Here is a 27,973-nt window from a genome sequence, read left to right as displayed (position 1 = left end):
ACCGGCCTGCAGCGGAACCCTCTCTCTCTTTACGGGATGGAGAAAGATGCCGCTGAACCGGACTCATCCCGCCAGCGGAACGGGGCCGTGGTGGGCGGCACGCTGTACGGAGAATTCACGGACACACTGAACGACAGGGTCAGGTATTCGGTGAGCCTGACGGAGAGTGCCCTCACCATCCAAAAGATCACGGCGTCACCTGGACGGACCAAGGTGGTTTTTAACTTGACTGACTGCGTGGGGTGCCGGGCGCACAGAGCAGATGACGGCGCGGACGTCGGGGCTTACGTTACAGCCTATTTCTACCAGTTCAAACGGCGCTGGATGAGCACCGGCACGGCCCGCCAGAAAGTAGAGCAGTGTTTTCGGGTCGCCTTGGTCCAGGACCCGCTCGTCAACCTCCAGGAGGCTGAGCGATGGGCGAGTGCCATCAGAGATTTCTCCATACGACAAATACCCCGGCGAGATGGTGAGACCCCCAGAAACAGAATCGGGACTGACTTACTTGGTAGTGTGGTAGTGGTAGGGGGTGGGGGGGGTTAGGCTTAACAGATAAAGTAAACATCTTAACATGTGCATGGCTCAAATATTTTATAACAACTCATCCTTAGTCAAATTGCTGACTCTCCCCTCCTGGGCATTTTAGACTAATGTCTGTCTTATTGTCAGACTGAAACACAAGGAAGGGACCTATTAGTAGCCTATTAGTGACACATTCCATCTGGAATCTATCAGGTTCTAGGAACCTGCTCAACCTGCTGTGGAAGATGAAGGTGAACCACGTCCCAATGGTGTGGAAACCTCCCCAGCCCAGTGGCAGATTAACCATGCAGAAATCACATTAATTTACCCAAATAACCACTTTCTCTGATGTTATTTTTGGACTGTTTGCAAAGCTGTAAAACATTAATATGAGAAAGAGAGAGTACTCTTTTGCTAGATCAGCCTGTGTTTACAGAACCGTATTCATTTGCATAGGTTTTCACCTTCTCTACAGACCACGATAGCTGATGGGGAGTTATGCTGTTGCCCATAATTCCCACAGGGCAAAATATTGTTGACGGGTGGACTTTTACGCTTTTTAAAAAAAGCACGTTTTTCATCTCCTGCTGCTAGAGCTATGTCTAATTAGGTCTTCTGTTGTTTGAAATGCATAACGGTACTGAGCTTATACTCATATCCCCATCTCATCAACCTCTCCTCATTCTTTCGGAGTCATTAATAACCCTAACCTATAGGTGGTGTTGATTCAGCTCATTAACCCCATCATTCAGTAGTGGGGAAATGCTGATAGTGCTATAAGGATGATGATGATGGCATGGATTCAAACTGAAATGATGATGAGTCCCAGTGGGGGTTGGCCCCCGCCAGGGCTGCGCACTGTCACTGTCACCTATCCTGTTTGTGATTTTCATGGACAGGATCTCGAGGCGAAGTTGTGGCGGAGAGGGTATTCGGCTTGGTGAGCTAAGGGTTGCATCACTGCTTTTTGCAGATGATGTGGTCCTGATGGCACCATCGGTCCAAGACCTTCAGCTCTCACTGGACCGGTTCGCAGCCGAGTGTACGGCGGCTGGGATGAGGATCAGCGTCTCCAAATATGAGGCCATGGTTCTCAGCAGGAAATCGGTGGATTGTGCAGTCCGGGTAGGGAATGAGGCATTAGCCCAGGTGAAGGAGTTCAAGTATCTCGGGGTCTTGTTCACGGAGAAGGCGATCAGCTGGAGAATAGGAGCGGCAGGGGCGGTATTGCAGTCGCTGTACCGCACTGAAAGAGAAAAGAGAGTTGAGCCAGAAGGCAAACTCTCTGTCTGCCGAGCAATCTTCGTTCCTACTCTCATCTATGGTCATGAAGTGTGGGTCATGACCGAAAGAATAAGGTCGCGAATACAAGCGAGAGACTCGTAGTAGAGTCGCTGCTTCTTCGCCTGGAAAGGAGCCAGTTTAGGTGGTTTGGGCATCTGGTTAGGATGTCTCTCGGGCGTCTCCCTAGGGAGGTCCTTGAGGCACGTCCCACTGGGAGGAGACCCCGGGGCAGACCAAGGCGCAGTTGGAGGAAACACATCGACTCACTGGCCTTGGAACGTCTCGGGATCCCCCAGGAGGAAGTCACTAATGGAGAGGGAAGTCTGGAACAGTCTGGTGGAGCTGTTGCCCCCACGACCCGACTACGGATAAGCGGTTGAAGATGGATGGATGGATGGATGGATGATGATGAGGTACTGAGCCTCACACCAAAACTAACTATGCCTTCAAGCATATTCATGCTGGGCAATATCTTTTTTATCTTTTTATTTTATACGATATGAGTACATATGTACATATATATGTGATATGAGAGTATAATTTTCCAAGTGCTCAAAGCGCTTTACAATGGTTCATTCATACAGTACATTGGGAGGTGAAGCAGCGAACAGTCGAAGCCAGCATCCTCACTTCCCACACTAAAGGTGGAAAGCCTACACTGACCGACTCACTGGAGGCAATGTAGGGTTCAGTGTCTTGCCCAAGGACACTTCGACATATAGACAGGAGGAGCCAGAATTCGAACCACGACCCACAGATCATTGGACAATTTACAATTTACAATTTAGGCATTTAGCAGACGCTCTTAATCCAGAGCGACTTAGAGGCAGGACGACCTGCCTCCTGAGCCACAGCCGCCCCTAAAATATAAACCAGGCCTAGTGAGCCTCCAATATATAGGCCTATAGTTCAAAGTGAAAAACATATATTTGACTTGGCAGGGACTCATTTGGAACATTGGTTGTCAGAAGAAGAGTCAGGTGGGATGAGGAATGAGGTCGCCATCCTGGCTGTAGCCCCCAGGTGTACACACAGCAAACAGAGAGAGAGAGAGAGAGAAAGTGGTCTCTTTGTGTGATGAGGAGGACCCAGCCTTCCTCTGGTGTGCAGCCAGCAGCAGTTAGAGCCTCTCAGTTCTCTGTCAGGCAGGCAGATGGTAACTTGAGAGGTAATTGCGTGGCCTTGTTATTGTCCTTCTGCTGGACTCATCAAAGGAGTCCAGAAAGGAAGCCTTTTAAAGGTCAGTTCACACGTATATTGATGAACTGGCTATCAATGGTCACTGGTGTGCCATTCAATGGCTAACTGACAGATGATGAACTGCAACATCCATGCAACTCTTCACTGGTGATTTTGTCGTGGATAACGTGGCATCTCACTCTGGCTTGTTTTGCTCCCGTGCTCCTTTGTAACACTGCCTTATCACTAATTTATTAGGTCGTTTTAGCATTCCAGATCCAGGGCAGCCAATAATACAGTATTTAACAGAATGTATCGTATATGTTTTAATGTGAATAATGTCATAGATGCAGTACTGTCAGCATTGTTGTTTTGAATACACTGTTGTAAAGGGTGTATGAAAGTCAGTGTGGTTTGCTAATCCCTCGTAGAGTTAATTACATGCCATCTCATCTGGTATTGCAGATGGAAATGTTGGATTAAGTGCAGCTAGGGGCAATGCCAGGCTTGTATTTACCGAGACAGACATAGTATATCATCATCCTGCTGGCTACAAAATTTGATATAGAGTAAAAAAATAAATCTCACCCGTGGGAAGTGCAGGGGAGCTCTATCATCGCTCAAAGATGGCCATTCATTTTCAATGGCATTTAATGTTTGTGTTAGGACAATGTTTGTGTTTACATACACCCTCAAAGCTGGAGGGGCTAGAAATACACACAGTAGGAAGCTGCAGCCATTCTTCTTTTGAGGCAGCAATGGTAACGAGATTGCAACTGTATTTAGTATTATCTCTGCTGTCGGGAAGAAACCACCTAACTCCAAAATGTACATTTTTCAGGAAAGGAAAAATATAAATATATATTTTCAGGAGAAAATAAATTGTGTATTTTGAAGGGGAAAAAAGCAATACTGCCTCATCAAAGTTGGTGACTTTATATATTGTCAATTACTTCCATGAGAGGGGGAGAGGTGGTGGAGTTAGTTGCGAGACAGTTTGAGGGAGTTAAGAGGTTTTGTCCGAAGCGTTTTTTTACTACTTTTCATTGGTTTCATATTTTCGAAACAACACAAAGGGTGTTCAATAGCACTGATTTATGCCTCCAAAATAATCTGAAACCTCAAAAATGGGTTTCCTCCCAACAGCAACAAATTATGGTCTAACACAGTTTTCCATAGATAAAGAAGTCCATAATGCAGTCCTGCACAAGCCGACAGCCAACTATTTCCCGCATTGCACACAAAGGCAACTTGATGAAGGTTACTTGTTTTGACTGGTGTTACTTGCGCTTGCCTTGTAGGAACTTGAATTTAAATTTGTGTATTCCCTGCCGGCTGTAGCCTATTTCTAGTCCTCTCTCCTCTAATGCTTGGTGGGGTGCGAGTCGCACTCTTCGCAGTTCACACATTGTCACATCGCGGGCATGCCTTATTACATTCATATAATGTGACTGCACTGTGTTGATTTCTCGTGTTTTCCTATGTGCTCCCTATGCAACTGAATCAAAGTCCCCTTGAATTAGAAGCATCCAGTTATTCCTGTGCTGCTGTTGCTTTTGTTGTTGAATCCTGGGTCAGTGTGTGTCTTGTGTCTGTACACAAGAAAAAACTACAGAAACTAGTTTGGGAGGAGGAGAGAGGGCAACATAAAACATCAATTAGAGACGCCTCAGGGGCACGTTCCCTTCACTGTGTTCAGCCCCAGGTCCAGGTGTGCATCCCTGCTGTCTGTCACCATGCAATCTGTCACCTCCCTATGGCTCTGCCCGTCGCAACCACCGCAGCGCTCCCAGTGCCGGAGATGACCCCTCGGCCCTGCCAGCCTCTTCCCAATTCACCAGGGAGCCCCTCGCCTTCTGTCTCCTGACAACGGGCTGAGGAGGCCTGTCAGAGAGGCCCCCCACCACCACACCCTGCCATTCCTCACCACGACCTTGGAATAAAGCCTTCTTTCGGATCCGTCAGTACAGTCTAAGCTATTGTTGAGAAAGCGTTACACCAGAGACCAGGCTAGCTTTCGCTGAAAGATATCCGCACTGCACTGGTGTTTGTTGGTGTTGGTGTCTTGGTGCGCGATACCAGCCTTTTCGTACGACTTGTGATGCTTTTTTTGCAGGGCAGTGTAGAGGTTGTAAAAGCCACCCCATAATCATAAAGTCAGAGGTCTGAATCCCGCATCAGCCATGTGTCCTCCTGTGAAAGGGTCCTTAGAATAAGACATTGATCTCCTCCCCCCTCCTCCTCGTTGCATGTCTTAGTGAAGATTTTAATTTAACGGATGTCTAGACGGCTGTGTGGGATTTGCATGGTGATAATGTCTAATCATTTGGATGGTTAAGAAATTCATATTTTACTCATGAGCCAGATGCTCGTGAGTGATGTGATGCAGTGATGTGATGCCATCACATCACTGCGTCTGTCTGGACAACTTCCTTGTCTTATAACTGCACGCACGCACGCACGCATGCACGCGCGCACACACACACACGCACACGCTTTGGGCCAACAGAAATGTCTAGTTAAAGGACCATTTCACTGTGAGCATATTTTTAAATCTTGTGGACGGGTCTCTGAACTGCCCACAGCCCTCCTATGAGACACAGACTGAGTAGAAAGAAATTGTGGTATTTTATCATGAACATTAGTGAGGACCAATTATATGAAGATAAGTTGAAAAGTGGTGAAGTGGTCCTTTAAGGAATCTGATTTCAGCATAATGAAAATAATAACACAACAGGTATAAAATTCTGAATGAATTCATGTAAAACTAAATTGAGCTCAATTGAGGTGTAAATGTCTTTCTGGCACAGGGCCAAAGATAATATTTCAGCCTTGAACTAAAATGTTAACACGTAACGGGGCACTCCTGGGAAAAAAGAGCTTGTTCTCTGTAAAATGTCCCATATTAGAGTTCCACTCATTCATTTCTATCTATAGCATATCTATACACCGTATGCAAATCATCACAACATTTAGTGGTACTTCCTGCAAGTTAAAAATACATCCAGCATAAAGTTAGATTATATGAAAATAAGTTAATTTGAATGAACATCAAACATGCGTTGCTAGTTGGAACCTGTTTATGTACTGAAAAGCTGTAGCTGAGCTGTGCATGGCTCAACTCAATACGTTGTGTTATCTTACTTGTTTTTAATATTTAGGTAATATAATCAACAAGTAACACACTGTAAAGTATATTGTATTATCATATTATAACAAACCACACAATCAAGTATTGTTTACTGTATGGAATATAATAAGACATTCACTCACTGATCACTTGCTAGGTCAGACGAGATCTCATGGTGACATACACATACAGTATGTAACTGTAGTCTTCAAGAGAGTCGTTTTCAACACTTGTACTTGAGTAATTATATTTCTTTCAAACATGTTTGGGGTAATTTTATCATCTACTTGGGCTTTTGTGAACACCCTCGACAGTTTTTAAGTTGCTTGATTCAGTATTTAGATATTGATTTATTTGATCAGACACACTCCCTTCCAGTTCCTATACAAATCCATCGTAACTTCAAACTCCATTTTAACCATGTAACCATAATTAATTTAAAACACATGTCCTTGGTTCTGGTGATTGATATTGTTCTTCTAATACGTGAGTTGAAAATGTGTGTTTTCAATAAAACACAAAATGGAGTTTTGCGACTTTTTTTTATAGGAAGGGCGTGTGACGCGTGTCTGATAAAATTAATGTAAAATATCTAAATACAGAATCAATGTTTGCAAGTAAACTATCCCTTTTTACAGTGTGTAATCTCTTTGAGTAATTGACCTCGCTCACACATTTTTGTCATAAACATGAATTCAAATAATGAATGCTAACATTATTTATAGGCATATAGCATAACAGGTGTTATTAGACAGGAGTACATTAATTGCAGAAGGACTCCAGCCTTTGGCATTGACCTCTGCGGCTCTGCCTGGTCTTTGGGGGATGTTGTTCAACACAGTACCTCTAGGGCATTTATTGAGCATGTTCTACCACCCTTGAGTGTAAAACCCAACTCTAAAGCTCTTCCTTTGACAAAGCTAGCTTCCAGTGTTGTGCCCGATATTCTGGAATTGTAGACAGAGCCTTTTGTGTCCGAAAGCCTCATTGTACTCCAATACAAACAAACAACAATGGCAAACCCAATGCTGGTGAATAGAGGGAAACAGAGTTTGCCATATTGGCCTCTGTGTTTTCACAGTCTGTCGACAGGTTCACACCTCTTTCTCTGAGATATTTTGAGACCTCTGCCGATTTATCTCACCAGCTTAACAAGGCTAAGTGACCCGATGACAGCAGCATTGGTATAGTAACGTCCCTGTGTTATAAACTAGTTATTTTTGGGACGCGGGGAGGAAAGGAAAATCAAATAACCCAGACTGCAGACTAGAGAAAGAAAAGGCTTTGTATGAAAAAGCACAAAAAGACCTGTGATACATTTGGTGTGTACTGTAGTGTATTGCTTGTCTCATGAATTCGTATGACGGGACAGCTACGAAATGATGAAAAGAAAGGTCATACTACCTTTTGAACAGGGAAGATGTTCTGGTATTATATGCAAACTGTCTCACAAATCACATGTCTCTCTTTTTGTTAGTTGATCAAATTGCAGGCAGCCAAACCTATTGAGTGCAATTTGATACAAACGTTTTTGTCCCTCTAGCCTCTAAACATTTATATATTCATTTCATATATTTCAACTCATTTCATATGGCCTATGGGGAGGGAGTGTTTTCCCGTTGGGAGACAGGGGCATCTGCGGTAACATGCACCTTCAGGAAGGAAGAAGGGATCACTTTGTATCACATCACTTACTGTACTCACCTAAACACGTTTGTCCTGCTTCTCTGGTGGTTGTCACCTAATGCACAACCAAAGAGCGGAACTTCAACAAACAGGAATTCCTACTGTCAACTGCTGCAATTCATTAGACAAAGGAGAGAGAGAGGGGGACTGTCTTTTCTCTTATGACTGACTTTGCTTAGATTATTGCATAGAAATTAGGTCAGGCGCCACCTGTCTGAATAGTGTCTTCGCCCCTGGCATTACGGTTTAATGTTGTATCTTTAAAACTTTCTGTATAAGCTGTTTAAGACATACAATAGTGTTAGCTCTAGTGTTTCTCTGCTTTTAAGAACTGTCCACACCAAGAAGGATAACTGTAACAATGAACATATCGGCCATAGCTGAATGGTTAGTGAGCTGGCCTAAGATTCTGGAGGTCCCAGGTACCATTCCAGCTCTCAGCAATGTGTCGAAGTGTTCCTGTTGAAGACAGTTAACCCCTGTTAACTGCTACCCTCTCCACACTGTGGGGGAGAGCTGTGGGCAGCACTCTGAAAACAGAAGGATGCGATAGCTCTAAAAAAAGAAAAGAAAATCATAGGCCTGGATCGATGGCTAGGTTAGCGGTCTGGGTACCTAGGCTAGTGATGCAGTCTGACAGCGTGTTGCAGGTCTGATTCCAGATCCCGACGACCTTTGCTGTGTGTCTCTCCCCCCATTCCCTGTGGTGCGTGCACCCCTTGTGGTGCACAAGCGCCTTCTATGGGGTGCATGACATGAAAAGGCTAATGGTGGTGCTATGGTTTTATTTTAAATATATTAACATATTATGCCAATATATGGCAAGTATATGCAGAATATAGCCTATGCTGCATATATTATGCCATATTCAGGTTCATATATGTGGATAAAAAGGAAATAAATGTCTATATAGCTTATGCAATTTATATTTCCATGTGGGGGGGTGTGTCAGCAACGTCGGGAGGTAACAGGGGGTGCATGGCCAAAAAGGTTTGGGAACCGCTGGTCTACTATAACAGGGGTTCTCATTCGCCATGTCTCGTGACCCCTGCCCCGCCCCCTACCCCACCCCCAATACAAATTGACCGCTACAATAACCTTAATAACAGAGAAAATACATCATAAATAAATACTGAAACCAATATAATTATTAAGGAACGTTTATGCATGTACTATGTGTACTATGTAAACTCTTAATTTCCATTTTCCAGCCATTCAACAAAATCCCTTTTTTTGGAAAAATAAACTGGGGACTATACATTTATAGTATATACATTCTCAAATAAGCACACTCTCTGGGATAAGGTGTAGGCCTGAGAGGGAACTTGGGACAGAGTTAGGTGAGGATTGGTGGAGTGAAGCGATTTCTAGGATGTGCATGCATGTGCCGGTATGTGCCTTATCCAATATAAAGTGGTCCACAGGACACACTGCTACAAGGCCAAGTTATGTTTCCAGACACTAACTACTCCTGTACCAGGTGTTTTCACTTGCCTGCAGTCTAGACCATTTCTATTCTGCCCAAAAATGTCTCCTTTTTATTTTTGATACTCTCTCTGCAGTTTTTGGCTTTCCGGTTCCTCCGTGTCCCCTAGTCGCTTTTTTCTGTGTGTCTCCTGTGGCGGGCAGATTCCGTATTAGGTGCCAGGCAGATGTAGTTACGTTCTTCTATGGTGTGCAGGCGGGTGCTTATATATCAGGGTTTGTTTTGTTTTTTGTTTTTTTGTACTGCGTTTCTTGTGTCTTGTATTTTAAAATGGGAAAAATTGTTTGGCGGAGTCCACACGACCACAGTCACCACACCACAACTATAACGAAGATAGGAGTGAGCGATATCGTTGGGATTGATTTTCTGAACTGCCTGTCGGTCTCTCTCTCTCAGGTGTGCTGTATGGTGAGGTGCGTCGGCCCTGCAGGGTTATGGTGCTGGTGAATCCTCACAGTGGTCGGGGTCAGGCACTCCAGCTCTTCACCACTCATGTACAGGGCATGCTGACAGAGGCCGCTGTGCCCTACACACTGGTCATCACTGGTTAGTACCATGCGTCACACACACGCGTACATGTACATGTATACACACACACACACACACACACTGCGCCAGGGGTGGTTAGGAAATTGTCGCCCGGCCTAGGCCACCGCATCCCATGGATGCGCCCTTCCCGACACAAAACGAACCAGCAATGATGATCCGTGCAGCGGAGGCGGGTCATGGGGGAGCCCCGGAGCTGGCACGAGAATTACTGAGTCGTGGGGAGGGCACAGGAACTGGTAGGGGAATAACTGAGTCGTGGGGAGCACACAGGAACTGGTAGGGGAATAACTGAGTCGCGTTTGTGCCACCTCTACTAACTGCCGCCCTAGGCAATGGCCTATGTGGCCTATATGGCTGCGCACACACACACACACACACACACACACACACACACACACACACACACACACACACACACACACACACACACACACACACACACACACACACACACACACACACACACACACACTCTCTCTCTCTCTCTCTCTCTCTCTCTCTCTCTCTCTCTCTCACACACACACACACACAGTGGTGAGTTCTAATCCAGCAGTTTATATAGGCTACCTTCATACAAATTGCACGTACACTATCTCAAAATGTACTGGGTGATTTGCCCTGAAAATTGCTGTGTGAAGGAGGATGAAATATACATATTTGAGTGACCCCGTGACCTTTCCTATGACGGCTACATCAGAATGTCAACTTTGCACGTGAGATTTCACCTAATCCTCCCGGCAGATAGCAGGATGAACCATACTCATTTTGCTGAGCCATGGCCTTTCCTGTAGCTAGCGTCACCCTTCAGCCAGCGTTTCCATTTGGGTGTAAGGAGCAGCACAGCCTCTAGGCTAATGGGTTTTTTATTAGACTGACTCTTTATTCTAAACGAGTGGTTCTCAACCTTTTTAATTTCAAGGACTCACAGTTTGATATGCATTAGGGCCACAGACCCATATTTGATATCGTTTTTCCTTCTCTCCCGAGAGTAAATGGTAAATGGTGCATTTATATAGCGCCTTTATCCAAGGCGCTTTACATAGATTGTGCATTACATTCACACATTCACACACACATTCATACACCGATTGCGGTGGAAGCCATGCAAGGTACCAACCAGCACATCGGGAGCAATTTGGGGTTCAATGTCTTGCCCAAGGACACTTCGACATGTAGACAGGAGGAGCCGGGATTCGAACCGCCGACCCATGGATCATTGGACAACCTGCTCTACCTCTTGAGCCACAGTCGCCCAGAGTGTATACAAATAGAATAGATTTAGTCAATCATAAACAAAATCTATTTGAAAGTTTTAATTTCATTGAAGTATAGTAGATGTTTAAAAAATAAAGTCATTATAAAATACATACATTTCTTATTTATATGATTAATGGTAGATCTACAACCTCACAACGCTTCACGAAGCGACATGTTGGCAGCCTGTACAGTATATTGTCTATTTAAAAAAAATTTGTACTGCACCATTGTACAACAAAATATAACACACAGGGCTAAGGGGTTAATCAGACTAATTGATTTAGTAAATTATAAAAAATCTTGATTATTCAGTTATAAATTGGTTATTAGTCCTAAATATCAGTTTCAAACTTTCAGTATATTTTGGGTTCATTGCCCAGCCCCAGTTCCCTACAAGCAACTGTTCAACGATGTTGTTTTTGGCAGCAAATTTCTATTTTTGTTTAGTCACAGTCTTTGGAATGAAACGTCAACGCGTCGCGCTGTCAGCTTGTAGATCTGCTATTTTCAGCATGCAACCAATTGTAAAATGACTTATACTGGCTCTCTTGTCCACTAGTCCCCTTCCTGACATTTTAGTCTAGTTTTTTATTTGTTGACGAAAGTGTCAATATATTTAGTCTTAGTTTTAGTCATCATTGCTTAGTTTTCATTTAGTTTCCATTTAGTTTTTGTCAGTGAAAAAAGGTAGTCGACGAACATTTTTCGTCTTAGTTTTAGTCGACGAAAACAACACTGCTATATGCTCTGTCAAATGCTATATGCTCTCATGCCATCAGCATGTGCTGCTCACTGTGAACTCTAGGTAACCTTTCTCAGAATAGTCAGGAAAGACAGGAAAAGGTTTTAAGGGCAGAAATAAATGCATGCACACATTGCTGTCGGGCAGAAAGCTGGTATCTCCGTGTTTCATCTCACACCTACTGTACATCGCATCTCCAGTCCAGTTTCCCCTCCATCAGGCGCCTCGGTTGGCCAGGGGGAGGCTGTATAGAGACCAGGATTACTGCACTGTTTTTTGTGAGAGTAGGGGACACGAGGGGACATGAGGAGAACATACAAACTCCACACAAAAAGGCCACCTAGGGTATGGCCCGTATGGGCGACAGCGTTACGACTGTGCCCCCATGGTTATGTCATTGTGAACTCTATATATGGTTATGTTGGAGTCATATAGTGACGGAGCAGTGGTCTGCTGGCCGGCCCGGCTGCCCGCCCACCTACTAGACAATTTAAATATAGGTTAAAAAAGGCTTTTCATTTCCTGAAAAGTAACGGTTTTAGACATGCAAGGTTTCCACTAGGGATGCACCGAATGGCAAAAATGCATTATTTTATATCGAATATCGGTATTCGGTTCGGTTGAATTTAGAGCCGAAACCGAATAGTCAAAGAACCAGGGTTACGTAACCTACTGTTTTGTTGTGATGACGTGATCAAAATGTAAACATGAATTTTGCCATTATCATATAGTTCTACAACAAAGCTATGGCCATGACAGCAATGGTACAAAAACTGGTAAAAAAAAAAGTATATGTATTCGGTAATTCCAAGAATTACTGGCCAAGAATTTAACGACAATATCAAGTGTTATGTCTTCCTGTCTATCGATCCGTCTGTCTGTCTGTCTGTCTGTCTGTCTGTCTGTCTGTCTGTCTGTCTGTCTGTCTGTCTGTCTGTCTGTCTGTCTGAGTGTATAGCCGCACACACGCTCACATGCATGCGTCATGAAGAAGCTGCACCTGCTCAGTGCCGGTTCTCCCCCTCGGGAACTTCAGCAGCCGGACAGTGATGAAAAAAGACAAAGAGTAATTACAGACGCTCGTCGTCGTACTGCCTCGCAGCTCGGAGCAGCAGCGGGAGAGAATATAGGTCACTGAGAAGCAGCGTTTGGCCGTCGCAGTAGCTGGTCAGGCAAGGATGTCTGAGTGCTTTGGCCTGCTTCCATTTACCCAGCGGCTAGCGAGCTTGACGACCGAACGTGAATAGAGCCGAGCGACACAAAGCGTGTGTCAGACAGTACATGGACAATGGCTCGTCTTCACGTGAGCAGCAGAAAGAAAGTGAGATGATGGGAGGTTATGGTATCGGTGGCGGAGGAGGCAGGAATTTCATCTCTTCACCTTAATTGACTTTTCATGTAATGCATCAACAGAGCAGAAATATTACCCGCCATATTACCTCAGCCCTGTGCAGCAGTTAGCCTAAAACACTATGGTGACAAGCCAACCAGATTGGTCTGGAACCAGGCTATAACAAACCAGGGCCCATGCAGTGTTTCAAATATGGGGTGGGACATATTGCGAAAAAATGAAATACTGAGAGGGACGAGACTAATATCCACGCAAGGCTAGGGTTCCTTGGCATGCAAAGGTTTGGGAAAAGGTCCAGAACGTGAAGGGAAACGGGGGAGGTATCCTATGCCACAAAAACGTTGGCAACAGTCATATATTTGCCCGTGTGTGTGTGTGTGTGTGTGTGTGTGTGTGTGTGTGTGTGTGTGTGTGTGTGTGTGTGTGTGTGTGTGTGTGTGTGTGCGTGTGTGTACGTGTGTGCGTGCGTGCGTGCCTGTGCTTGTGTTTGGCAAGTGACCCTGCGAGTAAGGAAATGCCATGGAAGTGCAGCCTCAGCCCTAGCACCCAACAGGCTCAAAGTGCTGAGTCAGCTGTGTAACAGGCTAACAGCACAGGACTGCATTACCCATCCCATACTGTACATAACTAACGGACACTATGGCTGGTACAGTACAGTACAGTACAGTACAGTACAGTACAGTACAGTACAGTACAGTACAGTACAGTACAGTACAGTACAGTACAGTACAGTACAGTACAGTAGGAGCCAGGAGAACTTGGCTGAGGTGGAGCTTAGAGGACAATTTTCATTCCAACCTGTAGTCCCTATTTGGTAACCAGAAGGCTTGCCCCAAAACACACTCGCCCCCATTTCTTTTGGAATAAAGTTAGGTTTTGGCATAGCTTTACTCATAGACGTATGTCTTTGCGTATGTGCAAAAGTGAGGGCAAGCTTCCGCGTTGGTGCTTCACTAGTCTTGCGTAGCCAGACAACTATTGCGAGAGGCAACAGTCTGGCAACACCAGACTATATTTCACAGAAGCTTCCCCATGCGTCACAGAGCAAATGTTCGGTCTGACAAGTCCCGGAAAAGACGCGCTGTGATTGGCCAGTAGTCACTTCAGTGGCAGCGTGGCTTACGCACTTTGGCGCATGTCCACCCTCACGTCGATAGACTCGATACACATGACTCAACGTACTGGCCAATGAGGCATCTATTTTTGAGGGGCGCCCTTCCTATATGCACAGCTTTGTGTATATGTCTGTCTGTCTGTCTGTCTGTCTGTCTGTCTGTCTGTCTGTCTGTCTGTCTGTCTGTCTGTCTGTCTGTCTGTCTGTCTGTCTGTCTGTCTGTCTGTCTGTCTGTCTGTCTGTCTGTCTGTCTGTCTGTCTGTCTGTCTGTCTGTCTGTCTGTCTGTCCGTTTGAGCACGGAATGTGCTCAGCTGATTGGCTGAGCACGGAATGTGATGTATGATGATGTATGATGATAAGAGCGCCCCTCACTTCACACAAGCGTGATCTATGGCTTTACTGAGGTTACGTTTAGGAATAAGGTTAGGTTTAGGCATAGTTTTACTAAGGTTATGTTTGGAATAGCTGGTGGCGAACCGTTCAGAGGTTATCTTATTTGACCCGGGGCAAGTGTGTTCTGGGGCATGTTCTCCCCGTGTCCCCTAGGGTAGGTACCCTCACAAAAAACATGCAGTAATCCTGGTCTCTAAACTACCTCCCCCTGGCGTGTTCCTTCCACGCGCTACGTCCGGCGCTGGAAACTCCCCCCTGTCAGGTGAAAAGAAGCAGCTTGAACTCCTCATGCATAGGAAGAAGCATGAGGTCAGTCCGCTACCCCCCCCAGGTTGGCAGAGGAAGTGTAGCACCCATGATTACATTAGATAATTGACATTGGGTGAAAAAATGGGTTGCAAAATCGTGGGATAAAAATTATTAAAAAAAAATAAAAAGTGTTCTGGGGCGAGCGTTCTTGTATTCCCCTATCTACTATATAATGTGCCACGTCTCTGCGTACATGCGTACGTGCGTGCGTGTGTACGTACGCGTGTGTACGGTTGTAATGCACGTAACTCGAGAACCGTTTGACCCACCGACTTCACATTCGACACACGCATTCCACACCCCCACAGGGCAGTGCCAGGTATCGAGTCGCTCGGACCCACGGTTCTCCAGAACCATCACAAAAGGCTCTGGTCGGGCTCTGCCAGTGGGCCTAATGAGGCCAACTCCTTTCACCTGTGCAATTTCCAGCCTCTGCCTCAGCCAATTGAGGCTCAACCAATCAGGCTCTGCCAGTGGGCCGAATTGCTTGCCAAGCACACTTTTCAGTTTGCAGTCTTCAGTCTTCACACACAGGCACAGATCTCCATGTGCGACACCGGCTGACAGTTAAAACGGGTGCTATGACAACGTATATCATTAGGTTCCCAAGTTGCATCGTTCCCAAGTAGGCGGGTGGCCGACTGCGACGGGCACGTACAGGTCTAGTTCCCTTTAAGTCTGGAAAAATGTCTAAACATATTAAATAATCAACACCTTTTTTTAATTAAACTAAAATCCCAAACATTTCCAAATAGCAGATCTACAAGCTCACAATGCTACACGATGTAGATGCGCTGCTTTTGCTATTCGATGAATGTGGTTATGAATATACAACAAATACAGTATATACACGTATAAGTTGTTAACTTAAGCTGATGTGGGGAAAATATTGCCCTTGTGATGACAAGACTTCAACTCTCACTTGAAAAACACACTTCTCTCTGTCTCTCTCGCCCTCTCTCTCCCCTTTTGCTCTCACTTTCTCTCGCACAAACGCTCCATCCACATTACACACACACGCGCACACACAGAGTTGGTAAGTCTCCGCTGACAGGATCGTGGAGTGTTTAGTGCTGTAGGAGCGATGTCAGAGAATCTCCCTGCAGAGGGAAGCTCTCAAGGATGTTGCCAGTGAAATCCAGGCTGAACAAACCGCTCAGTCAATTTGAAGCATTTAACCAATACTCAACTTGCACACACAGACACTCGTGGACACACTGCGTGTGCGACGCAGACATCAACCAGTTGCAGATGTTTGCATAGTGAGGCTACTTGACAGAGATGTCAAGTAGCCTCTGGATGGGCTAACGTGAAACTCTGTGTGATACGTCTGGCCTGATGAAGCGAAAGTTCAATCTTTTTAAAAAAAAGAAGAAATTACCACTAACCTCCCTGAACCTAACCTCCCCCAACATGTTTCTGTCCCTCTGTCATCCAGAGCATCAGAACCACGCACGGGAGCTGGTGAGGAAGGCTGACCTGTCGAAGTGGGATGCCCTGGTCATCATGTCAGGAGATGGGCTGCTGTTTGAGGTGAGCTGACTCTCTTTGTTGTGTTCTCACAGGATAACTGCATTCTTGCAGGCGAAGTAAGGAGTCCACTGTTACAGACTGTACTGTTATTCATAGTACAAACATTATGACACAGCTTCAGTGTAACTGAACATTCAGTTCCCAATGCACAATTTTTTTCCATTTTGAGCTGCCAAACAGACAAAAAACACAAAACGGGGGAGGGTGATAAATGTCATTGCACACACTCCTACGGGCTGGGGCAGCAAGTGTTGGGCAGGAGGAGTAGGGCAAGGACTTTATGCCCTCCCGGTGGGGGATCCTTGCTGGCTGGTGAGTCACTAGGATGCAACACACAAATGTGTGTGAGCAGGGCTGGACTGGGACAAAAATTCGGCCCGGTCATTTTCGCGTGAATTTGGCCCAGACCGGCCCACCACAACCAGCGCGCAGATAGCAGAAACTCTACCACCCACTCCGTCGAGGCACACACAAACAAACAAGCCCTAATACCACCACTTTTACAGAACAACATAAACGATACAAACCAACCAGTGCCGGTTCTAGGCGTTTAGTGGCCCTAAGCAACATAATATTATGTGCCCCCCCCCCCTGCACTGCAACGCCGGGAGTGGTCCAGAAAAATCTGTAAATTTGCCATGGAAATGCTTCAATCTGGTGCACTTTGAGATCAAAATTAAGAGGCTAGATCAGGCCGCCAGTTGATATTAACCTGCGGGCCGCATTAGGTGAAGGTGGGGGCCACATGTGGCCCTCAGGCCGCCAGTTGATATTAACCTGCGGGCCGCATTAGGTGAAGGTGGGGGCCACATGTGGCCCTCAGGCCGCCAGTTCGCCAGGCCGCCAGTTCCATTGTTATGCGGATGACACGCAATTATACGTCCCCATAAAGCCTGGTCACTCTGACATCACCTGTATCGAGGCCTGCTTAAAGGGTAAGACCACTTTTTTAGAGGTTTGGGTTGTTTTCTTACCTTATTAAGGGCAAACTAGTCCATTCCATGAGTTATTTCGCTCCGTTGTGTTGTTTATTAGAAATTTGAGAAATAAAAAAAAGTCGCTCATTGACTTCCATTGTAACAGGGAATGGGAAACAGCTCTCAAAGTCAGTCTTTTAGCACATGAACCAACGCAACAAAAGCTGATTCTGACAGTTTATGACACCAGGAAAACTCATACGGTTTTATTTTTAATAAAAAATGTCAACTTTGTCTTGTTTTGACTAATTTGTGTAGAAAGAAGATCCGGTAGGTATGCCTACACCGACCGAATCACTGCTGTGAAAAACGATCTGATTGGACCAAAACTGTACACCACTTCCTTATTGGAAATGACGGGGATGTAAACACATGGATTTGATCTCGTCCGCTTGTCACTAAAAACATACACAATGGACGTGTTTGAGGGAGACACTTTAGAAGAAGTGTGTAAAGTGTCTGTGTCTGGGACTGCTCATATGCGAGGCTGCAGCTGGATGCATCTCAAACAGCGTGGAGACTTCTGTTTACAAACGAAACCTCGCAAGACGACCCGCGAGAGTTGGGAACGCCGTAGCACTGCTTCAGTCTATCTCCGACTAAAATAGTAACTTTATAAATCTATCTTAAAAGACGAAAATAAAACCGTATGAGTTTTCCTGGTGTCATAAACTGTCAGAATCAGCTTTTGTTGCGTTGGTTCATGTGCTAAAAGACTGACGTTGAGAGCTGTTTCCCTGTTACAATGGAAGTCAATGAGCGACTTTTTTTATTTCTCAAATTTCTAATAAACAACACAACGGAGCGAAATAACTCATGGAATGGACTAGTTTGCCCATAATAAGGTAAGAAAACAACCCAAACCTCTAAAAAAGTGGTCTTACCCTTTAAGTGACCTAAAAAATTGGATGTCCAGAAACTTCCTGCAACTAAATGAGTCCAAATCGGAATTAATTATATTTACCCCTCACTGCCCAAACACACAAATCTCTAATAATCTTACCTCCAGTCTTGGTTCCCTCTCCAGTAATCAAAAAACGAAGGTCCGAAACCTAGGTGTAATGTTTGACCCTGAGCTGTCCTTTGATTTCCAGGTGACTAAGGTAGTCCAGTCTTGTTTTGTCCAGTTGAGACAATTAGCTAAGGTCAGGCCATTTCTTATTTTTTCTGACCTAGAAAAAGTCATTCATGCTTTTATCTCTTCCAGATTAGATTACTGCAATGCACTTTATTCAGGTATCAGTAAACAGAACATTTACACAGTCTACAACTGATACAAAATGCAGCTGCTAGACTACTGACGCGCACAAAGATAAGTGAGCACATTACACCTGTCCTTGAGGGAGACACTTTAGAAGAAGTGTGTAAAGTGTCTGTGTCTGGGACTGCTCATATGCGAGGCTGCAGCTGGATGCATCTCAAACAGCGTGGAGACTTCTGTTTACAAACGAAACCTCGCAAGACGACCCGCGAGAGTTGGGAACGCCGTAGCACTGCTTCAGTCTATCTCCGACTAAAATAGTAACTTTATAAATCTATCTTAAAAGACGAAAATAAAACCGTATGAGTTTTCCTGGTGTCATAAACTGTCAGAATCAGCTTTTGTTGCGTTGGTTCATGTGCTAAAAGACTGACGTTGAGAGCTGTTTCCCTGTTACAATGGAAGTCAATGAGCGACTTTTTTTTTTTCTCAAATTTCTAATAAACAACACAACGGAGCGAAATAACTCATGGAATGGACTAGTTTGCCCATAATAAGGTAAGAAAACAACCCAAACCTCTAAAAAAGTGGTCTTACCCTTTAAGTGACCTAAAAAATTGGATGTCCAGAAACTTCCTGCAACTAAATGAGTCCAAATCGGAATTAATTATATTTACCCCTCACTGCCCAAACACACAAATCTCTAATAATCTTACCTCCAGTCTTGGTTCCCTCTCCAGTAATCAAAAAACGAAGGTCCGAAACCTAGGTGTAATGTTTGACCCTGAGCTGTCCTTTGATTTCCAGGTGACTAAGGTAGTCCAGTCTTGTTTTGTCCAGTTGAGACAATTAGCTAAGGTCAGGCCATTTCTTATTTTTTCTGACCTAGAAAAAGTCATTCATGCTTTTATCTCTTCCAGATTAGATTACTGCAATGCACTTTATTCAGGTATCAGTAAACAGAACATTTACACAGTCTACAACTGATACAAAATGCAGCTGCTAGACTACTGACGCGCACAAAGATAAGTGAGCACATTACACCTGTCCTTGCGGCACTCCATTGGTTACCTGTAAGTTTTAGAATAGATTTTAAGATTTTATTACTTGTTTTTAAAGCTCTAAATGGTCTGGCACCTGCTTACATTCGTAATCTTTTAACTCCCTACAAACCTGGCCGCTGCCTGAGATCATCCAGCTTAACCCTATTAAAGGTTCCAAAATCTCGCCTTATCACAAAAGGCGACCGGGCCTTTGCTGTACGGGCCCCTCGGCTGTGGAACTCACTGCCTGAGGATCTCAGGCTGGCAAACTCAGTATCCTCTTTTAAATCACGGTTAAAAACTCACCTTTATTGCACATCCTTTTTATGAAATGTTTTAATTGTGTTTATTTTGTTTTATTCTTATTGTATTTTTTACTGCTATTATTATCTGTAAAGCACTTTGTAAACTTGTTTTTGGAAAGGTGCTATATAAATAAAGTTATTATTATTATTATTATTATATTAACCTGCAGGCCGCATTAGGTGAAGGTGGGGGCCACATGTGGCCCTCATGCCGCCAGTTGATATTAACCTGCGGGCCGCATTAGGTGAAGGTGGGAGCTACATGTGGCCCTCAGGCCGCCAGTTGATACTAACCTGAGGGCCGCATTAGGTGAAGGTGTGGGCCACATGTGGCCCCCAGCCTACAGTTGATATTAACCTGCGGGCCTTTTCTTTTTCTAGTTTGAACCTTTTAACCTTTTAACTAGTTCTCTATTAAAATTGTTTTTACTTCTTTCTGTACAGCGCCCCCGGTGTAGAGGGATGGTATGACAGACTGGTATAAACAGTGCCCCCAGTGGGGAGGGATGGTATGACAGACTGACTGGTATAAACAGCGCCCCCAGTGTGGAGGGATGGTATGACAGACTGACTGGTATAAACAGCATCCCCAGTGGGGAGGGATGGTATAAACAGCACCCCCAGTGTAGAGGGATGGTATAAACAGTGCCCCCAGTGTAGAGGGATGGTATAAACAGCGCCCCCAGTGTAGAGGGATGGTATAAACATCCCTCAACTGTAGGCTGGGGGCCACATGTGGCCCCCAGCCTACAGTTGATATTAACCTGCGGGCTGCATTAAGTGAAGGTGGGGGCCACATGTGGCCCTCAGGCCGCCAGTAGCCCATGTATGGAATAGGGGATACATTAAAAAAATAAAATAAAATCTTCTCCCTGTGATGTGGCCCCCTCAGTGGTTGTGGCCCTAAGCGACCGCTTATACTGCTTATGCCTAGAACCGGCCCTGAAACCAACAGACAACTACACAACCCTTTGTCACTCACTGATACAGGTACAGTGACATTATCATGATGGCAGAATGGCAGCACGCCCGGACCTTTCCTGGTGGCCTTCCGCCTATTGGCCTGCCTGCCTGTCAACGTTTTTTTCTTTTTTTAAAAGAAAATCATGGCGGCCCCCTACGGTCGCGGCCCACCGGGAAAATGCCCGGTATGACCTGTGGCCAGTCCAGCCCTGTGTGTGAGGAGGAATAGTTGGCACAATGGCTAAATTGGGGAGAAAAATTTGGTAAAAAGCACAAAAACAGTAGGAGGAAGTCCCCTCAAAAAACTACAATGACCTTAATGTAGTTTTAGTCATGGTATGACAGCATACTAATGACAATGACAGCTACACAAGTTAATAGTAATGGCATGTTAGGATGAGATGTACACTGTTTATATACTACTGTATACATGAAAAGCGGTAGACCATGCAGACTCTTAAACCTGTTTTTTGGAATGATAAAAATAGCCTGAGGAAAGAGACCTGTGAGCGCATGCCAATATCCATGAGATAGAGAGAGAGAGAGAGAGAGAGAGAGAGAGAGAAAAAGAGATTGAGATTAGTCTCACAGTGAATCCAGGACCTCTATTGGCTGCCCAAGATCAACAGAGAAGTTCCAGCAGGCGCCATGGCGGCCTACTTCTACTCTGTGGTTCTGAATAACATTTTTGTTACCCCACATTGATGCAAATGTGTCTTGTATTCATGCTAATAATGTGTGTGTGGGGTGTGTGTGTGTGGTAATGATGAAATGAGACTGAATTAATAAGCCGATCAATTATAGCATAATTTAACCAGACAGACAGACAGACGGATAGAGAGGAAAGGTCAAATATAAATGGGGAAATGGACTGAAAGGTTATTTTTGTTTTCACTCTTACCATTTATTTATTTATTTTTTGCGGCTTTCGCCTTTTTATTTTATTTTATATTTTTTTATAGAGGGACAGACGGTGGGCTGACGGGAGATGGGGGGGGGGGGGGTGGGGGAGTGACATGCAGTGAGGGCCGTCGGGATCGGGAGTCGAACCCGCGGCACACTGCCAGACTCAGGCTACCGGCCAAGGTGCCTGGACCGCTGAGCCACGGCCCAGGCCCCACTCTTACCATTTTAACGCCTACCATTCCTTTTTTATTATTGTAAAAGAAAAAGTCTTGCTAAAGTGTCACTCATTTTGACAATGTGTTTGAAATCACCTTTATTATTTTATCAAATATACTGTCCAGCCAAAGACAACAGATGAATATTATTATTATGTTTGGCAAATGAACGCCCTACTTTGACGTACAAGAGTGTCACTTGAAAGTTGAAAGCAGCAAAAATAGGAGACCTACAAGCACATGTGTCGTGACTTGTAATGCAACGCATTGTGAGCTTGTAGATCTGCTATTGTCAATAAATTAGATCTGCTAATTGCAGTATTTGAAATAGGGCTTAAGTCAAAAGTATACCGATACTCAAATAAATGCACTTCATTGCTGTGCATGTCTGTACAGTTTGATTGAATACTTTATTAGACAGAAGATAAAAAACAGCACAAGATACAGTCAGACATCTAGGCTAAAAGGATAACACGAAAAGTACAGGGGACTTTCCATTGTGGTCCTATGTATTCAATTCATCAACAAAACTGAAAATAAAATTATTAAAGTCCAGAGAAGTAAACATACATAAAACTGCTGCCCTGTGCAGTTATGGGAATATTACAACACAAACATGTGCACATCAACGAAATATTTTGTGCTGGGGGGATATTCAGAATTTGTCACCAAAAAATATAGAACTGACGAGTGTTCAAAATTCAGATCCGCTATTTGTAGGATTTGAACTCAGAACCTTTGGACCATCTTATTCTTAACCCAATTTGTGCCCAAGACGTCCCCATACGTCCTGGGAATTATCACAGTGAGCTGTTGCACTTGCTGTGCATCAAAAGGTAAAATGGATTGTAAACAAAAAAGCCAGAGGCTTGTTTCCATTGTGATCCATAAACATTCAAATCTACACAAGCAACAGCACTATAAACGATTAAAGGAGTCAAAATTAAACTTTTTCAATTTATCTTTTGTTATAATATGTGTTTTCTATCCCCACAAATAACCAATTTTGAACAATCAGGCTTTCATATCATATGGGTGCTTTAATGGAAATTGCTCTCAGGAACAGCTCAACTGATTTTGAGGTCAATGTCACCCTACTTTGTATAATTCCTCCTCTTCTTCAGTCTTCAGTTCCAAATTTGCATTTCCACTTTGTTTACAATGTCCAACATTGTTGATTTTCCAAGCTGGCATGGAATGGAAACAAGCCTGGGTTTATCTAGCATCAGTATTATAATGACTCAAATATTAAATAATCTGCATATCAGCAACCCCACCACCTCAGGACATTGTGGTACCGCAGCTAAAAGTCCAGAAAGAAATGACAAGGTCTGGTTATATCAGAGTGGTGATTGAGGCTCAAACCATTAGAAATAACTTTGAGGGACATGACAATATAATATTAAATATTAAAAGCAGTTTTAAAATGTATGTTATTTGCGTTTTTAAAAAAAAGCATATTTTGTTTTTGAACATTGTTTGTCAAGCAACGCGGTCAGATATATAATATTAAACTAAGTTCAGATGTTCAGATCTAATCACTCTAAACATGTTCCGGTAGGCCTATTTTAAAATCTGTGATTTCAACACGTACAGTATGTCTGTTTTGGTGCATGCTTCACCAGCAATCTACTACTGCAACATCTGAATAGAGTCAAAAGACGAGAATGAGGTGCAGGGCAACATTTTAGCTGTTGCTAAACAGTACACACATTTCACTCACTGTCACACAAGTTGTGGATAATGTCTATGTATACAACGTGTGTATTTTATCCAGTTATTTACCTGAATGTAATCAACCATATGATAATATCTAATTGAGTGTCTGTCTATGGCTCAGAATGACTGTAGTCTTCTATGAATGAATAGTTGTTGTGGATTCGAAAATGCATTTGTTGTCTTGTCTCAACTGTATGAACTGCATGTTCAGACATGCATTTGGAGCAGCCTTTTGTTTAAGAGGGCTTTTCCCACTGCACGGCCTAAAACCAATAATTCAATACCTATCATTAACCGCTCCCACAAGATCGGTTTGGCTGCGCAGATTATGCTGACTGGACACAGTTTAAAGGCTTCTGCACCAAATGGAAAAACAATTGGAGCAGTTACTTACTAACCATTCTCAGAACCGTTACATGGTTGCAGTGGAAGAGCTCCAATTGTGTAATGTAATATTAGGATAATAATGAGTGAAGGGAAGCTAAGAGGAGTGTGGGAAAGTGTAATAAGTCGAACAAGTCGAGTTGGGTTTTATCTTGTGCAGACCCTCTTGCACTTATTTCTATTCATAGGATGCTTTTACATTGGGCCTGTGAAAATGTAATTGCCTTATGGGTGGGGGTGGAGAGAGGGGGGTTAGAAGCATTTAATGAGCCCTATCAAGCTAGTGCCCCCAAATCCCTGCAGTCACTTATTCTTATTCATAGCCATAGCTTTGTCGTCCGTACAGGGATTCAACTACATTCTGCTTTCATTCATGGCACACTTGTCATTATCAGACAGTGAAGTGAAAATAAACCTTCAGGTGTACCTCTCTTTTGTGTCTATCGTGTCCAGGTGATAAATGGCCTGATGGAGAGAGAGGACTGGGAGCAGGCCCTCCAGACTCCCCTGGGCATCCTGCCAGGAGGTTCAGGCAATGCCCTGGCTGCCTCTGTCCACCACTACACCCAGTAAGTCACTCCTTTCTTTGCTCTATAGTCTAATGAGTTATTTAAATGCATGGACTACCTGTACAATACACTACCAGGCAAAAACCTGATTTATCTCCCTTCGGCGGGTGTAATTATCCCAACGGCTGACGGGGCAGAGCGTACGCTCAGCCCTCGGGAGGAAGGAGAGAGAGCGGAGCCAGTCTGGCTGACCGGCTGTGCAGAAAGGAGGTTGTTCCAGGCTGACGATAACCCTCAGAGGAATGATGTAATGGGCAGAAAAACTCAGCGCATTATGAGTGATTATGTAGCGGTAAAACCTATTGACCCACTCTCTGACTGCAGGTGGCCATTAACCCCCCCTGCTGGTTTCTTGTTATAAAACAGCTGTAACAGCCCCAATGGAGCTCAGAAGGACTCTATTGATTTCTTTTTTTGCATCACTGTTACTCTCGAAACACTAAACCCATGATTATGTAATTATTCATTTCAATATTGTTCTGAAACACCCCAAAGAAAATAGTTAGAATCTATAGATTCCCATATCACTATGTCACTTCACTTATTATACTAATATACTATTATTGTATATATGTTATTATTTTATTTAATCATTATTTTACTAGCATTCTTTTGAAGAACACAGTACATTTAATGATGTAATAATAAAACAGGGTGTATGTTACCTTGTGTAGCAGCCCTTGATTATGAATGAGTGGGATGGTCTCAACGGGTGGCGGTGCATTTATTCTCTCTTCAACACAGATGAAGCATCGTTCCAACACCATGAAAACTATAAAAATAAAATAAATACACTTTCAATGTTACAATTGAACAATAAAATAGTTAATTTATAGTCAATTATAATTAAGTGATCCAATGCAATAACAAAATACCATAAACAAATTACGATTAATCATGAATGAAAAACACAAACGAAAAACAAACAAAGAAACAATCCTGTACCAACTATTATTTAGCAATCAGAAGCAACACATTTGACAACTACTACACTTGATCCATAATACACAATGTTAAGGGCTGCATAGAAAGCCACCTTGAACCTCAGGTAATATACACCCAACAGTCACAGGATAATAGGCACTTATTGGCACACCAAACTGTCACTGCAAAGCAGGCACTGTTGACAATATGAACTGCTTCACTCAACTGTCTACTAAAGCTGCAAACGTCTTACACTCCTACAGGCTTCAACATTGAATATAATCATGAATGTCGCATATAAACAGTCAAACATTTCATACCGTGTCATGCTGTGATTCAAACACACGCTGGTGTGTAACTCTCGCTCTGGCTCAGCAGTGTGTGAATCGTGAATGAGTGTGAGGGAAGTTTCAAAATAAAATAAACCTTCCTCAGGCATGCCTGAGGAAGGTCGAAAGACCGAAACGTTGCATATTGTGGACATTAAATAAAAAGCTCTTGAACCAGCAAGTGGCAGTGTGCGGGTCTCCCTCCTCCTACGTGTCTGCAGTCTGCTGCTTTGTCGCCTACGCACCTGCTTTGATTAGTAAGTCGAGTGTGCGGAAGTCTCTCCTCAAAAATAAAGTAAACCAAAATAAAAACGTAAATAACAAATTAACTTCAAACATTTATGTAAAAAAACAAGTGTCACAAACTCTTACACCTTGTATTTATTTGTATGTCTTCATGCCATGTCTTACCTGTTCCCTGTGGTGTTGCTTCCCTCAGGTGTCCTCCAGCGTGGAACGAGGAGCTCCTGTTGAGCTGTGGTTTCCTGCTGTGTAAGGGCCTGGTAGTCTGTCTGGACCTGGTGTCTGTCCACCTGGCGTCTCGGCAGCGCCTCTTCTCCTTCCTGTCGCTGGCGTGGGGCTTCGTGGCCGACGTGGACATCGAGAGTGAGAAATACCGCCATGTCGGCGCCATCCGCTTCCTCATGGGCACCCTGGTGCGCCTCGCCTCCCTCAGGGTGTACCAGGGGCGGCTGGCGTACCTCCCCGTGAAGGAGGCGCTGAGGCTGGGCAGAGGGGCCGCCAAGCCCCACCCTCCGCCCTCCACGCCTCAGTGCCATTCTCTCTGCTCTTCTAGCTCCGGCCAGCCCCTCCCCCAAACCTCCCCCAATCAGAACTCTCGCCACGGCCAGAACGGTGACCCAAACTCCAACCACAACACCATCCAGAACTCCACCAACAACACCATCACCGCCAAGAGGACCGCAGAGGCCCCGGCGGAGAGCCTGACTAGGGGGCCGCCGGACTCCCTGCTGCCCGGCTTGGACCAGCCTGTGCCAGAGAGCTGGACGCTGGTCCAGGAGGAGGACTTTGTCCTGGTGCTGGCCATCTACCAGTCCCACCTGGCCGAGGATCTGTGGACGGCACCGGGGGCGGGGCCGGACGACGGCCTGATCCACCTGTTCTACGTGACGGCGGGCATCTCCCGGCCCGCCCTCCTGCGCCTGTTCCTGGCCATGGAGAAAGGAGCGCACCTGGCCTGTGGCTGTCCTCACCTGGTCTACCAGAAGGTGAGGGCCCTGCGGCTGGAGCCGCTGTCTCCCCAAGGCGTGATCACCGTGGACGGGGAGACGGTGGAGTATGGGCCCGTGCAGGCCCAGATCCACCCGCGGCTGGCCAGACTCATATGTGGATGAACTGAGTGGTCGTTCTCCCTACATCTGACTGGTTCTTCTGAACAATGAGCTCATTTTCTAGGATCCCTGTGGTTTTCTTTTATCGACACTGTGTTTTCAGAAGTGCCAAAGACATTATATCAGCCTTTGGAAATGCCCCCTTTATATTTTTCTACAGATACACTGCTTGTCCTATTTTTGATAGACCCCTCCCCTTTTCTCTCTCCCCCTTTGATTCAGGGTCAAAGCCATGGGTGGTCGTACATGCTGCTCAGCGTGTGTGTGTGTTTGTGTGTGTTTGTGTTTGCATGCGTGCGTGCGTGCGTGCGTGCGTGCATGCGTGCATGCGTGCGCGCGTATGCAAATGTGTGCTTGTGACACAGAGAGGGCAAGAAGAGAATATGCACGCCTGCCAATGTTCATATGTGCATTGTGCATGCATTTGCTACTGCACACATGGCCCTGTGTGAACCGTGCTTGTGTGTGTGTGAGGTGTCTGTGAAGCATTAGCGTACGGCAGGGTGCTGCGGCGGGGAATTGTGCGCTCCGCTGTCGGTCTTGATCAGCG

At 44.7% G+C, this 27,973-nt stretch overlaps 1 protein-coding gene across 1 annotated transcript; it reads left to right on the top strand.

Moving 5' to 3' along the window:
• Positions 1-36: 36 nt before the first annotated feature.
• On the top strand, positions 37-27,660 carry LOC306936034 (sphingosine kinase 1-like; the record flags this gene model as incomplete). The annotated part of the gene is made up of 5 exons (XM_079519451.1): positions 37-469; positions 9,684-9,833; positions 16,442-16,536; positions 24,703-24,818; positions 26,511-27,660. 5 exons carry the CDS (start codon positions 37-39, stop codon positions 27,424-27,426), a joined length of 1,710 nt encoding a protein of 569 aa, XP_079375577.1. The 3' UTR covers positions 27,427-27,660.
• Positions 27,661-27,973: the final 313 nt, after the last annotated feature.

Source organism: Electrona antarctica, assembly GCF_951216825.1.
Source record: "Electrona antarctica genome assembly, chromosome: 14".
Lineage (NCBI taxonomy): Eukaryota > Metazoa > Chordata > Actinopteri > Myctophiformes > Myctophidae > Electrona > Electrona antarctica.
This window is presented reverse-complemented; position numbering and strand designations above follow the sequence as displayed.